Source organism: Rhagoletis pomonella, unplaced genomic scaffold, assembly GCF_013731165.1.
Source record: "Rhagoletis pomonella isolate Grant_MI unplaced genomic scaffold, Rhpom_1.0 Rhpom_scaffold_00006, whole genome shotgun sequence".
Lineage (NCBI taxonomy): Eukaryota > Metazoa > Arthropoda > Insecta > Diptera > Tephritidae > Rhagoletis > Rhagoletis pomonella.
This window is the reverse complement of record NW_023458560.1, coordinates 80,310,720-80,326,627: the sequence shown is the minus strand read 5'-3', so window position 1 is coordinate 80,326,627 and position 15,908 is coordinate 80,310,720. Positions and strand designations below refer to the sequence as shown.

Below are 15,908 nucleotides of genomic sequence, written 5' to 3'. Positions count from 1 at the left end.
TGCTATTGTGAGCCTGCTTTAATGCAGCTGGCGCCAGTGTATGTAGGTCAAGGTTTCTCATTGACAATTTTGGCGGTCGTACCTTTGAGTGCAGAATGTGGTTGTGTGAATGTGGTTGTGTGCGCGTGTCCTTTACAAATCCACTTTTTCTACTCATACTCAGATTATTTATTTATTATTTTTCTTCCTTTGCAAAACTATCCACCGAAGCTGCATCCCCGAAAGTTTTGTTCCTGCAATGGCAATCAGTACGCTTTTACGAATTATTTGTTATGCTTACATATTGGTAATGGATTCTTCCCAAGGCTTGCAGTCTTGAGCACATTATAGCCAGTTACGTTTGCTTATTAGGTATTAACATAAAGTGATTCTATTTTATATTTGATAATCTTGTGTTTGATAAAGAATGTGAAAGAAATTGGTGGGACAAATGATTAACTTCAAGATTCATCAGTATTCGAAATCAAGAACCAACTTAACCCTATGTATTTCTGGTTCGAATTCAACCCTTTTCTTTGTACAAAATTGTTCACAAAAGAAGGAACCTATAGGATCTCCTCCGAAAGGCGCTTGTGTTTTTATGCGCAGATTTTTCTTCGAAGCAATACAGCTCGAATAACTCGTTAATGGCATTGGATATTAACTGCCCTTTTTTTCGATGAAAATCCACTAGGTCCACTAGATCACCCGTTTTAGGTATGACTATCCGAGAAGACTAATTCTCAGCCACTTCATATAGCTTTTTCACAGACAGTTCACACAATTACGTACAATTTTTGAGCCTTCTTCTTCCCTAAATACATAAATGAAAACGAAGCTTCACGAAGTCCTAAAGAATTGTAATGATATTGAATTTCGAAGTATCTTCAAGCCCTTTTATCTTAAAATAACTATCGACTGAGATCATACAAATTCCACTGAACTGAAACAAATTTTATTAAGGTGTATAAGGCGCATTCCCTCGTGGGCACTCACCTCTTTAAATGCACTTAGAGTTTCAAAAATAATCGCCCTAATGACAGATTTTTATCTATTAGCTCTTATTTAGAACTTATGCACACAATGAAAGCTTGCAGTAGATATTTGCGAGCATGAGCCAGCATAAGGCTCGTAACCTATTTCAGTTACTAAATACGCCTTTGCCTGCTGACTATGCTCCAATATATTTATAAATACTTAAACTGACTGCTGCAGTTATAGACATGAATATTCCAAAAATACTCGTACCGCAATCAAATTACTTACTAAGCTACTCTCCAGCTAAAGTGGCGCCTGGTTCTTTAATCACCCATTCGAGCTGCTCCCCTCTCCCTAAAGCTCCAACTTACAAGTCTACTGTTTTCCATACCTTTGCTGGATTAACCGATTATTTGTAAGGCTGAAAATGACTCGACAAATGCCTGTGCTTTGTGGTGTTGCATTTCGAAAATGCAGTGCCTAAAAGTAGGCCAAGCGAATCAAAGCATTCTTACGTATACACAAACACAAACGCGTGCAATGCGCTATAAATGCGCAGGGCATACATACAATTTCCGCCCTAGTATTGCGAAACTGCTGTTAAATATAGTGCAATTTCATTTACAGCTAACGCACAGTGTGAAATGTCCGTGATCTAAGTGCGTAAAAAGTAGGAAAATCTAAAATATTTGTAATGCTTTTGAACAAGTCTTTCGTTCGAATAGATCTGGCTGTGAATTGAATGCCCGGTTTTAATAATTTTTGTAGATCAATGAAAAGACAGCTTTCCAAAATAACTACTTGTAGTTTTTAACTTAACTGTGCTTGTTGTATTTTTAAGAACCTTGGTCTCTTGGGACAGGAGAAGCTTGCGAATCTGAATGAGATCAAAGCTCCCAATCCACTCGTTTAGCGCTGGACTGTTACTCAGGGCATCAGCTGCGAAAGCTTTGCTATAATAAAGATTATCAAGAAGACAAAAAACTGAGGTGCATACCGTCACAGTTTCAGTGCGTTCAAGAAGCAAGTAAGAGAGGTTTAGAAGACATGTAGGCAAAATTTTGTGAAGACTTCGAATCAATCCCTTTCAAAGAGTTGTAATCTTACCAGATTCTTGGAAAAGTTTCAAATTTTCTACACATACATAGAACAACAGCGTTGCCCAACTTGATTACCGCAAAGGTAGATCGATTGAAGTATTGCACAAACCCTATACGATGAGAAATTTACGATGGACTTACATATCTTCTCTGTATAGCATTTTGCTCTACGACACGGACTCTCCAAATCGAACGCTCGGTTAGTCAGCGGACTATTAAAAGCCTTCATAAAAGATATCTGCATAATCTTCCTCGCTCTTCTTATGCAAGCGCCCGTTACTGCGGAGAAGGTGTTTGGAACTTTTTGCGCCCTACTTCTTTGAGGGATTGGAGAGCTAATCATCATTCGGCAAGGTAGACCTTTATTGCGTTTGAGGTAGTTTTTATTGGATCTCTAATCTTGGAGTAGATAATAGAGTTGCTTAATGCCTCCGGTAAGAGGTATATCTGTCCAAAGAGTTTGTATATCATTGTGAAATCTGTTATGCCTCCGATAAAACAACGGAAACGCAAAAAAGTACATACTGGTTTTTTGACTTTTTTGGTCGCTATAGGTGCTAAATCGCCCACAGTGCGCAGATGCGCTGTGTGCATAAAAGAGAAGAAGACCCCAAAATAAACTATTGTTGGAGCATGAGGCTGCTGCCGCTGCCATTTGTTTATCGATTTTTGCGCCCACCTTGACGGTAGGTGAAGCGCCACAGCGCAGCGCGCAGCGCATTACAACTTGCAACAATTTCTGCAACAGCGCGCGGCATAGAGGCGGGCACCAGCATTCATTTAGCTGTGACTTGGCATCGCTGCGCCAGTCAGAGGCAACATGTGGCGCCTTTCGGCCGTGTTTAAGTGTGACTTTGGCCAGCATTGTGTCAGGCGGCTAAATGGACTGGCATGTGAAAAGTGAAAACATGACAAAGCCTATGTAATGCATAAGTGCAAGGCACACAAGTAAACCCGAGTAAAGGAAAAAGAAAAAAAACATAGAAAAGCTGCAAATAGAATAAAGTGAAATAAAAGTTAAGTATTGCGCAGATAGTAACAATTGGAACAACAAAATGTCAGCGTGTGACAATGACATGTGGGGGCAACACGGCAAAGCAACGATTAAAATAAAAGGAAGCTTGTTAGCGGCTACTGCCACGGCAGTGCCGAGAATGGCGGCGATGGCAGTGGCAAAGTTACAGGCAACGCGACGACAGTGGGCTGCCAAATAGGCAATCGAATTGATTAGTTAGTTAAAATATTCAAATGCAACGCTTCGTTGGTGTTGGCGGTGGAAAATAAAAAAGCAAAGGAAACGAAATAAATCCCTGAATTTACATTAACGAAACAAAAGCCGCGCCATATGAACGCTCAAATTCAATTAAACTTTTGTTTCTTAATTCAGTTAGCAAAATCGATTTGCATCGACAGCACAGCGGCAGGCACAGAGCCGGGCGGCCAGCACGCGGCACGCAGCAGCCAAGTATTTACATAGCAACTCGCTTGACGAGAGCAATTTATTTAGCAGGCGTGTAATTGCATTGCATTAGCATCGGCGCCGAATAAACAAATACAATTTTTGTGCCATTAAAATTGAAGCAACGAAAAAAAAGTGTTGAAAGAAAAGCCAGTGTGTGTGATTTGATAACAGCAGCCAGCTGCGCTTAATTAAGACACTGCGGAGCAGCAAGTTGCCGCAGCGAAAATAGTTTGAGACACTCCAAGTATCTATTATAACGAAGTCGTTGAGCGGCGGTATCTGATAAAACATAAAAATTTTTTAAATCGCTTTCAAGTATTTGGCTCAAAACAATAACGCAGCTAAAGCCTATTAAAATGAGTCGCACGCACATCTCGTCCGGCATAATGAGTCGCATGCGAGTTTTCGAAAGTGAGTGCAGCCAATTTGCTTGTTTTGTCGTAACCGAAATCCGAAATCCGAAATTATTGCTGTTGTCGCTGTTGTGGTTGTTGGTATTTTTTTTATTTTATTTTTTTCAATTTCAACACAAATGCATTACATAGTTGGCCAGCTTTCATTCATGGGTTACCTTTTGTCGCTTGTCATTGTTTTATTACGAAATAAATTTCACTACTTACTCTTTATTTCTTTCTGCTTTGCATTATATTTTATAGATAGTTAAATCTACGCTGTTACGGTATTAAAATCGCTATAGTTACGAAAAATGGCTGTCGACAGCGTCTAAAATTAACAGCCGAGTTTAAACAATTTTTATTTTTTGTATATTTTCGAGTTCATCCAAAGCACTTAAAATTTTTGTTGAAACAGTGGGCAACAACTGCAGCGTCAAACCCATGCAACGCGGCGCTTTTTAATTAAATCGATTGCCTCAAAATGGGGGAAGCTTTAACACAATGGCTTGTCTCATAACATAGAATGTGTGTGTGTGTGTGTGCGAAGGTTGTGCGATATTTGGCAGTGAAATTGCATTGCAACCTTGAATTGTGAGGGTGAGTTTTTGTTTTGTTTTTGTATCGAAGTATGTGTGCGTGTCACATTTCATTCTATATGGGGAAATCTTTTGAGATGCGGATTTTTGCGCTGGTGTAATATTTTGTGTTTGTGTATTTGAGTCTGTGTAAAAATTATTTTAATGATCAGTACTGGATAATCCTAGCTAATATAGACACGAGTGGTTGTTTGTTACGCTTTCACGCTTTAACAACTCAACTGATCATAACGATCGCACACTGGTGTCATTTAGCCCTATTTAAAATAAAGTATAACTTTTATCTCGATTAGAAAAAGGGGTGTGGCACCTCCATAAAATATTACAATATGGATATCGATCGCGTCGTTGTATTCCAGAAATGGTGATTCTTAGGAACAAAAGTGTCATAACGGTTTTTAGAAATAATGATGATCTACATTTTTGTCTAACCTATTTTTATGATAAATCTTACCGTTTAGCTGAAAAATGGAAAAAATCAGTTTATGTGACCTTTGACCTTGAGTAATTTTTTTTTTTAAATCTAACTTGACCGGTCTGGTAGTTAACAATTTTAAATATGAGGTTTAAGTAGAGTAGAAATTAAAAATATTAGTTACGCGGGTTATAATTTACTTCAATTAGGTTGACAGGTGATGATTTATGGAACAAAGATTTTCCCATATAAAAAAGAGTAGAAAATGGTTTATTAAATTTACTTTATTTTCGACCAACTGACGAACCCAACACCGGCAGCAGTGGCAATATCTAACGATATACAGCCCGATTCTCGATGAATCTCTAAGGGAAATGAGAATCTCAAGAAATTTTGTTTATATTTTTTCCTCTCTTGCAATCAGAAACAGGCCAAAAAAGAAGAGGCTAGTTTGGATCTTTATTTAAAACTGTTCATTAAAAAAAAAAAAAATACACATCTATAGTATCCACTGGAAAACCTCAGATATGTATTCAGTTTAGATGAAAGTATTCGTTGTGAATATAAACTAAGTAGACACTTGTGTGAAAGACACCAATACTATTTAAAATAGTATAAATTTTTTCTAAACAACAACGATCAGAAGTGCAAAAATACATATTAGCAGCTGATTTCAGAATATAATTACAAAACCAGCTACTTGAAATCTGTTTTCAAGATCAACTTTCTGCTTGAGAAACTTTAATGAGTGTGCGCGCGCCATAAAAAGCACTTACGTTCACACATATGTATGTATGTATGTGCACATATTTATGTATTTATGTATTTATGTATCGCTTTGAAGCAATTAACCCCTTTTTAGGTGCCAAACAAACCGTATCATCGCGAAACTACTGAGACTGAAATTAACAAAACGTTATTGCTAATGGTAGCCCTTTGTTTGTTGTTTTTTTTCATACAGACCCTGAAGGGAAAGCGCACTAGTGCCCAACTGGCTCGGTACTAGAGAATTTAGAACCATCACTAGTACAGTTTGATTCTCTTTTGCATCCTAGCCCACCACCAATTTGAAGTAAACAAAATAGTTATAGCTGGGTGCCTCCGCTGAATCCATTTTTCGATAGTTTCGAACCAGTTCCTAACTCGGCACCCCAGATATAAATTTCTAATGAAAAGCTGTTTTGTTCTTTGTTTCTGTAACTATTTTGGACATAGTAAATTTGCTTATCAGTGAATAGAAACGATTAGGAATAAAATACACGGTGGAGAGAATACAGAAGGTGGCGCCGATGGCAACACCGCTAATCGGCTCTCAGTAAATTTGACAGAATCAGCTGTTTTGCTGACGTCACAGGTGAGATGACAGCAGTAGTGATGTGCTGAGTCAATACTTTTAAGTATCCAATAATCCCGATACTCGGTACCGAAACATTTAGGTTTCGAATAAAAGCGCACATAGGCCAAATATATGGAAAAAACGCTTCAGGGGATACTCGCCTATCAAAACCCGAATGTAGAAGCCAATAGAGCTTTTAATACTGATTCAAATGAAAGATGTATATATGTCGGTTCGAGGCCATAATACGGAGAAACTCTTACTTGTTTGAAGCATTTTTGTTCCAGCAAAATCGGACAATATCATTTTTGTAGGCAGATTCTGTAATGAGTTAGCGACAGATTCGGTAACCAGTAAGCGACAATTTTCGAATCGGTATCCGTTTTATTAATGTATGATATGACATATTTTTACGACAACAATGGCGAAGGTTTAATGCAAAGAATCAGTATCGGGTACCGATAAGGAAGTGTTGGGTACCGAAACCTTTTTTAAGTATTGGGTACCGACAATTCAGCACATCAGTAGACAGCAGTTTTATTTGCCGCTATCAGTTGTCAACTATACGGTGACGTCACGCCAAAATTACTCTCATGAATTCTGCTGCAATCGGCGCAATCTTGTATTCTATCATTCTTGAATAAAATAGGTAGTTAGGTTTTTTTTCGAAAACGATGCATTTTTAAATGTTCTTGCTACTTGCATTAAAATATAGATTTTTGGAAAAAGTGAACTTAGCAACGATTTACTCTTCGCTAGCGATATGTAAAATGAAATACAAAATTTTGTAAAACTGCCACATTTCGCTGCATTTGAAGCCGCGAGGAGGATCTAAGTTACTATCGGACTGGTTCGTTTTTGGCGATAAAGATTTAGCACTGAACCCGAAATTTGGCTTTCAGGTTTCCCTGCAGGGTATGTACATATATATTTAGGTATATGCATATGCATTCAGTATTGTCTGGCGTGCTATATAAAAAGTTATAGAAGTGCTTCTAAGTCAATTCTCAAGGCAATCCGATTGAAGGGTTCTTTACTGTTATTTTTCGGTTCGTTTGTATGCAATTTATATTTGTTTTATTTTAGCGGCTTAGTTGATTGCTCAATAGGTCAAAGCTATGAATGATTGTAGACATTAGGAGCTTTGTGTCAGCGCCAAAGTAGAACTCCAAAAACAGGTTGTAAACAAGCGCCAAATAAAGGCATACAATTTCGAGTGCTCTATGAGTTGTGTGCGCTAAATTTCACCAAAAACGAAAAAAAAACACAAAAAAGAACATTTCGAAAAAAAATCTACTAAAACCGACCGAGTGAGTTTGTAGAGACAAGCAAGCAAGCAAGCGTCTGTTGAGTGTTATTGCGGTCCCGTTTTTGGCCGTTTTTACCATTTTAGCCAGCTTGACTTGCGGTTGCAATTAGCTCATTAACAAAAACGATTCGGTAACAGTTGGCGGTGACGTTGTCGGAGCTTCGAGCACAATATTTAATTGGCCGAATAAAAAATTAGTAGAAACTTTTAAACACAATTTGTTCATAAAGGAGAGAAGAAAGCAAAAAAAAAAGGCGCAAATAATTCGAGATGAACGCGAAATATGCGAATGCTCAATGACAACTAATTTAGACGGCTTTTGTTCGATTCTTTATTTATTTAGTTTTGAGTACTAAATATACACTCATTACATTAGACTGTGTTAAATAAATCGAAGGTTTTTTTTTCCTTTCGGTTCCGTATGAAGATTTCGTTGTCGGTCACAAAAAAAAAAAAATAATAATTCTGGCAAAATGTCAGCCCGCCATCTTCATTTGTCAGCTAGCGCTTGCAAAAATAGGTATTCCTAACGAAAAAAGTTGTTTACGCTATTTATTTTAGTAAACAATTATATATAACAACAAAAAAACTAAAAACAACCTTGTAGTTCATTCAATTCTAGTATAGCAAGTGCAACTTTGAAATAGCTAGGACTTACGGTTGATTTTTGGCGATTTTTTTTTTTTTTTGGTGACGATCTCAGTAATTATCTTTCATACAAAGTGTGAATACTATACTATACTATAATACTATACTAATTGAATGGGCTACAAAGTTGTTTTTAGTTTTTTTTTATATATATATTGTTTATAAAAAAAAGCGGAAACAAATTTTTTCATTAAACAACGAAGTTTTCATACGGGACCGAAAGAAAAAAAACATTCGTTTAATTCAACACAGTCTAATGTACATACATATATGTATATGTTCTTACACGCATATGTGTGTAATTGTGTACCTAAACCTTTGCCTTCTTTTGCTACTTCGTTCTTAAGGCTGCTGAATAAATATTCTTTCCGTTGAGCCACTGAACACCAATTTGATGCGTGGAAATTTGGGTTAATATGACAGCTGCATTAGTGGCAACAAAAGCGGAGGCAATTGTTGCGGTTGATACCTTTTCTTAGCTGGCGCAGTTGTCTCTTTTGATCTGCCTTCCACCGCACTGCCATCAACAGGTGGCTTATTGTTAGGTGTTTTCGCAGAAGGGTCCGCTTTTCCGCTTACCGGTTACGATGAGGCCGTAAAAGAAAGCGCTTCGCATGCCATGATTTTAGGTGCGGTTTGATTCGGCTGAGAAGCATGTCGTCTGTATGCTGCTTACCATTTATCGTTTCTATAAGGTCAGAGAACTACTTGCGGTATGCCTTGAAGAAAGCGGTGACGTCAAACAAAACTCTAAAAGTATTTTCTTTTTTTTGCGAGTACTCGTTTTGGCACAACGTTCATGCGTTCAGCCCATTTGTATTCTTTGCTGATTCATATTTTAATCGTCTTGCCACAGTCGACACCTACTCTTGTTAACCTTAATCTGTGTAAGATACACTTGTAAGAATCTTTCAACTTTCGTATTTTTTGTTTGTGGCGATAAAGGTGAGTGTTTTCGAGAAACGCATGCGTTGCGCGAGCAGAAAAGTATAAAAAAATAAGAACTTTGATGTTCTAGTTTTCTTTTTTTTTTAGTTCAGTTGTATTTCGAGGTTTTGTTGCTGTTTTTATGTGCTTTATTTATGGTCGGATATTTGTGCTTTCCGCTTTTATGCGATAAGTTCCTTTTGGTATGGCTGTTGCATTTTCTATGTCTACAACGTAGTGAAGTATGTTTTGCGTTTACAATGGCGCAAATAGTTAGAAAATTCCTTTGTACTTTTGATAACCACGAACAGGCTCTAATTCTTTGTTGGGCGGAAAATTACGAACTTTGGCTTCTTTAGGTGAAGGAAAATATTAATATTTGTATTGTCATTATTCGAAGGCTGTTTGCACTCGTAGATGACTCAGTTAGTGCTAGTTTAAGCAGTTAATTTACCCCTTTTTTAGGCGACTAGCAACACCTATTCCTAAAGGTACATTCCCAATAAATTAGTTCCAAACCGGATATAAAGCGGGTATGTGTGCAAAACTGAATATGCAAAAGTTTCATATAAAAAATTATGCATATGCACTTCTCAGGTAGCACACCAAACTCCCTAAAGTAATTAGTTGATGGCACCCCAGAGTTTTCTCAGCGGCAAAAGCCCACGCGTGCTAAAAGCCGTCGAGGGTGTGTATGACCTTTAGCGTACAGAGGTCGTACAAAGAGTACAAAATGGCCAAAGCGTCTGCCCAAATATTATTATTATGATCAGGCATGGCAGAGAGTTAGGAGGTGCTAAAAGAGCGTAAGCGTCGCGTGTACGTATACAAGTGAGAGCGCAGCGATGAGAACACGACAGCATGCAAAATGAATTAGGCACACTAACACATTCTCACTTTTAGCTCACGCTTGTTTTTCGTAGTGCCCACCTCTGATCATGATTGATACTTCCAGTCTCGTGGCGAGTAAGCCAAATAGAAGTAGCCCGTAATATTCCTTATAAGAACATTTCTTTTCTGTTCGAACTTAAAAGAACACAGGTTTCTCTAGCGTTCATTGGCTGCCAGAGGGGTGTGATCAACAAAGTGCTTAAAAGTGTGTATTGGTATACCTGACATGTCCTTTCCAAGAAGGATGAAGGTGGTCGTACCTTTTCTATCCAATCCTATCAGCTTTTATTTTATCCAGGAACCCATATGCGCTTACTACGAGGAATGACTAGATCATTTGTACTGTGCGAGTGTAAAGTTTTAAGTAGGGACCGATAACCGGTTACAGTTTTGGTTTAGTTCTGCATGAAACAAAATATAATGTCAAGAATGTTCCCACAAGACTAAACTAAACGGGAACAAAAGTATTGAGGACAGTTCGAGCGGAAATAAAATGAGAACAAAGCCCCGAACGTTTCAATTCTTCGATAATGGTACAGAGAGATTTGTTCGCGTTTTTTCTCTGTCGGAAAGTTCCTTAAACTTTTGTTCCGGTTTTGTTCTTTGCCAGAACGTTCCGGTGACTTTTGTTCCAATTTTGTTTTATTGGAAAGGTTCCAGATGTTACTGTTTGCATTTTGTTCCCTTTGGAGACGTTCTCAACAGCTTTGTTATCACTTCCTTCTTCCTTCTTGTGAAAATATTTCCGGAGGTTTTTTTCTCATTTTGGTACGGTTTTTGAAGCGTTCTTGGGAACAAAACTACGAGAACGACATTTCCTTTTAATCATACCTTTTGTTCTCGGTCCCTGGTCTTAAGGGCTGCATGACTTTCAGAAAAGATGAAAACTTGTAAGTCTTTCAGCTTGGCTCCGAAACGCCTTCTGGAAAGCTACCATTTCCGCTTGATATTCGCTGCAGTGGTTGGGGAGGAGTCGAAAAGATGTCTCTTGCCTCTTCTCGAATGTGAAAATTCTCCTGAAACAGAAGGTAATGCGAATGGCATTTTGTATCAGTAAAATTAAAGAAAAAAATACTCTATTAGACACTTCTCTGACACATGAACTAATTTAGATATCAAAAACTACGAGAGGCATATCTTACTACTAATTTTAATTTTTATTATTTGTATTTTCAATAAATATCTTAAATAAATTCTATTTAATCTCAACGAAACTACTCGCAATGGACAATGGCTGAACTGCTCATGGACGTCGGTTGTGACAATTGGCCATTGTTGTGGGCCTTTGAATGGCAAGTGGCGGCAATTGGCATTTTTATACACACAATGAACCGTGTGAAGCGGTTTTGTGAGCATGCTTTCAAATAAAATGGAAAAAATACTAAAACATAAAAATAAGTCCAAAATAATAAAGAAAAGACTAACAACAAGCAGAAAGAAAAAAAATCATAAAATTGCTATTTGTTACATTTCGTTTGGTCATTTTCGCTTTTGTCATAAATCATTGACTCCAATATTGATTAGCTCTGCTTCTTCTGCTCTTTCTTCAGGCGCACGGTCACTGGCACTGCATATTGTTCGAATGTGGTTTTTTTTAATTTTTTTTTAGTTTCGTACTTTATTAGTATTCATATGTGGCAAATATGTAGTATCCACTCAAGTCAACAGCGAGACCGCAATGCCTAATCCGCTGGTCACTTGTGTTGCCTTTGTCCCATTTGTCTGGCCACTTCGCATACCAGTGCGTCTGTAGAATTGAATGAAGCTTTAAAACTACTTTGTGCAGTTGCCGGTTCGATTCCTCAAGCAGCATGAAATTAAAAATAAACCATTCATGCTAAACTGTGATACTTAATTCTTCATATTTTTGTACTTATTTATTTTCCCTCATCTTTTCTTCCAATCTTGCAGGCACCGATTCATCTGCTTCCAATACTGACAGTCCGAAAAAACGTTCAACAACGGTAACATCTGCCGCATCGGCTAACCATTCACCCATAGTATTGACAACATCCATCACCTCGGAAAAGGTTGCGCTACGGGAACCTGGATCCACATCGAACGCTGCTGGCCAAGAGTGGTTTGAACAGAAGCGCCAAGCGATTAGCAGTGCACTCGAAGCGAGCGAACGCAGTACAACAACAATAACAATGATGATGTCGTCGCCTCCGCCCGGAGTACAAAAAGACGCTGACGGTCTAATACTACCCAGAAAGCTGATAAATCCCTGCCTAGAGTCCAACGAACGACAGCAGCTACATCGTGAGCTGAAGTTCAATAACAAAGTGTAAGTTGCGAGAATTTTGAATTTAATTCCGTTCCTGAAAGGGTATATGACGCGGTGGAACACCCATTTTCGAGCCAAAATAAAGCAATTTAATAATCCGTTTGTGATAGTCAAACCACCGGAAAGCTTTCCACAGTGGATTAAAGATTATACTTTTCCTGAACTTTACATGATTCTATAGCTAACCGATGTTTGTCAGCCCGAGAAGAAGTTTTAACAAAATTATCTGGCCGACGGGCTGGATGCTTAGATTTAAAGATAGGAAATTTAGTATATGGACGTCTTTAATCATTTGTTCGTATCGAGAGGATCGGAAAGCCCGCTTACTTATAATTAATAAAAGGTTTGCAGTGAAATTCAGCAAGATCGGGTCACTGCAGCTTTGAACCCTCATGCAACTGATTGTTCAGGTGTGAGGTTTTGCTTTAAAAAATACTTCATTTAGATAGGTAAAACCAAGAGCTTCTTGTGCCTTGTGAAGTGCCACTGCTTGTTAAGATATAAGCTTTCGTGATATAACTATTACTCTTTAAAAAGGTTCATCCCACACTTTGGGAACATAGCTTCCGAGAATACATACCTCGTTGAGGGAATATCGACTTTATGACGTTCATATGTATGACTTTAGAAGTAGATAACAGAAACCAAAAAATTTAAATTTTCATTTTTTTTTTCTCTCTCCTTGCAACAGCGGCAAAAGTGTGCTGAATCAAAAATCGGAGCTGCAGCGCGCCTACGAGAAACAACGCGAACGGCAGCAACGCCAACAGCAGCATCAGGAGGATCTCTCACCCACCGCCGGCCTTAAAGCTGAATTGAATCGTGTGATAATGGAGCGTGCGCAGAAGCACGAGCGCCAAGAGGGCGGCGGCGAGGACGAGGAGGACAAGCAATATGTGAATCCAGAATATTTGAATGCGCGAGCGAAACTGCGCCAGCAACGGGCGAGCGAGCTGAAATAGATGAGGCTGTCGAAGGGGGGAGGGAATGAAAACCAAATATATGAAGAAATAAAACACAGCACCCGCGCATACAACAAAAATAACAACAACAACCACAATAAAAGCAAACATTTTTTTTCAGCTCAATTTCGATCCATACAAATACTAATTTAAATAAATTTTACTTCAAGACGATTTTTTTTTTTTTAATTATTTCGGGACTAACTACTTTGAGGCGTGCAAAATTGCTTATTAATTGAATTTGGAAATGTTAGAGGCGATAGTAGAGCTACAAATTTTGTTATACTAAATTAAATATTTGAATATGTTTTCGAGTTATCGCACATCACTTTTTTGAATCAGCACTTATAGCTAAAAACAAAAAATATAATTCGTTTATTCCTGTTTTGTTCGGATTTTCGAATAGTTTATTTCCGTGTAATTACATGTGTATGCGTTAAAGATATGTATATTTAAATTAGCTTAATTTTGTTTGTAATGTTGTCAACGAAAATTAATTCAAGTAAGTTCAATTGGAAAGTTTGCATTTGCACTTTGTTAGAAAAATTTTGTTTGATTGCATACACCTTTTCTGAAAAATATTTTTAGGCGCTAAATTTATTAGAGAAGTTTACATTTACAAATTCAATCGCCAATGTTTTTTTTTGCTTGTTTTTTTATTTTCAATAACAAAATGTCTATAATTTTAAGTATTTTATTCAATTCTTCCAGCTAATTCAAAATGTAATTTTATTGTCTTAACGCAAATATTTTACTCGTATGAATCTCTTTATTTGCCTACATTTTCCACTACTTATTCGTAAATTCTCAAAACAACAAAATGTGCTACTAATCATCTATGTATTTACATATTTATATTTAGATGAATGACGAAATTTAAGAAGAAAATGATGTTATTTTTATACATAAAATCACACTTAATCATAAATGTATTTTGTAATGATAATTAATATTTACTAATTACTAATTACTAATTGATATTGTATTGTATAATTAAACTCTATTGTACTGTATTGTACTGTATTGTATTGTATTGTATTGTATTGTATTGTACTTCTAGTGAAACTCTGACGAAAAATTCTTAAACAACAACAACACAGCACCATGTATGAATCAATGAAACCATAACCCTGAGTTCAACTTTAAACTTAAAATTAATACGAAAAATAAAAGAAGAAAAAAAAATTTAAATGAAAATTACATTAACAGTTGACTTGCGTGTGTAAAAAGCAAACAATTAAAAGAATAAAAAACTAAAGCAAACCTGTAAATGTTAATTGTAATTGGCGAAAGGTCTGACGTGTGACACAGGGAGATAAATACATACAAACGTACTAAATATTTAAATGAATATGTGTATGAATTTAAACAAAAAGAAATCTTAAGGGAAATAATAAATCGTTAGCAGTTCTGTAATGAAACACAAATAAAATCAATAATTATATGAAACGTAGATAATACTTATAAAATTAGTTTTAAATAAATTCTATTGTAGTAAAAAGTTAACAAAATAAAAACCTGTTTTAATTTCAAATGATGATTAGAGCAGTCGATATACAAAAAAATAGAAGGTATTGACCAGATGAGTAAATAGTATTGTGCGGGCAACCAAGCCGCGCTGCCCAAAGGCCAATTTTACCCATATAAAATTCCTATTCCGTATACTGTAAATACATATATACAATACAGATTTAATAGTTAGATTAAGTATGCAAATTATTATTAAAGAAATCTTTGCAATCGTAAACCTTAGATGACAGGTGGAGGTACGTGACGTATACTGGAGGTACTCGACATTCCATCACTGAAATACTTGGGAATCCTGACAAAATTTATTCCGAAAACCAGTTGCCTTAATTTTCCGGCATTTTCTACATGTAAAATATGTAAGAACTCCTACAAATATATTAACTAATACCACGTAAATAGTGAGCTGTGTTTAAAAAATGAAGTCGGTTAAAATCTTAAGATAAGTGGATTTAAGGTTGTGTCTCAGCCTGTTTATCTGAGCTCTTTAAGAATTCCCCTCCAAGATGATTATACTTCAGCCTCACTATAGCTGAACGGCTTGTGAGGAATGGTTAACATAAATCCTTTTGCCGCCCTCGGCAGCTACTGTAGAACAACACCGTCTATGATTATTAGTCTCATCGCCTGAAGTCCAATCAGATAATGTCCTGGAAAATCCGTCAAAAATTGATAATGGTGGCTTCGTGAGCATATAAACCTTTCAAGATTTTCTTCGAACTACTCTCATCTCGAAAAACTCTGCGGCTGTAAAGCCCAAACTACAACACATAGTGCAGTGGCAGTGGCAATTTTTCGAAATCAGCTGTTTTTTTTTAGAAAATGTGCGACACACAATAGCTCAATAACGCAAAAATGTGTAACAGTTATTCCTAGTTTTTGCATGAAGGCAACAGCGCTGTTGTATTTTGGGCTTAAAAGAATTAACTGTCTACAAGGGCCTTCATCTACGGCGGCAGCCCGCTAACCTAAGCTAATCTAATTGGGAAGTAATCAGTTGTGCATTACGATAGTACAATTTATGATAGCATATTGCTCAGTCTTAACGAGCTATTTATCTGACAATAAGTTAAACTACAATCAAAAGGCAATGCGA

General features: G+C 37.0%; 1 protein-coding gene across 1 annotated transcript in view; it reads left to right on the top strand.

Annotated features, from left to right (window-relative positions):
- LOC118742164 overlaps positions 1 to 14,445 on the top strand; it is a gene marked incomplete at its 5' end in the record, with an annotated part of 45,953 nt that extends 31,508 nt beyond the window's left edge. The window contains 2 exons of the mRNA XM_036474124.1: positions 11,948 to 12,323; positions 13,015 to 14,445. Of these exons, the coding sequence (XP_036330017.1) occupies positions 11,948 to 12,323; positions 13,015 to 13,285 (647 nt within the window). The remainder of the gene's footprint in view (positions 1 to 11,947; positions 12,324 to 13,014) is intronic.
- Positions 14,446 to 15,908: the final 1,463 nt, after the last annotated feature.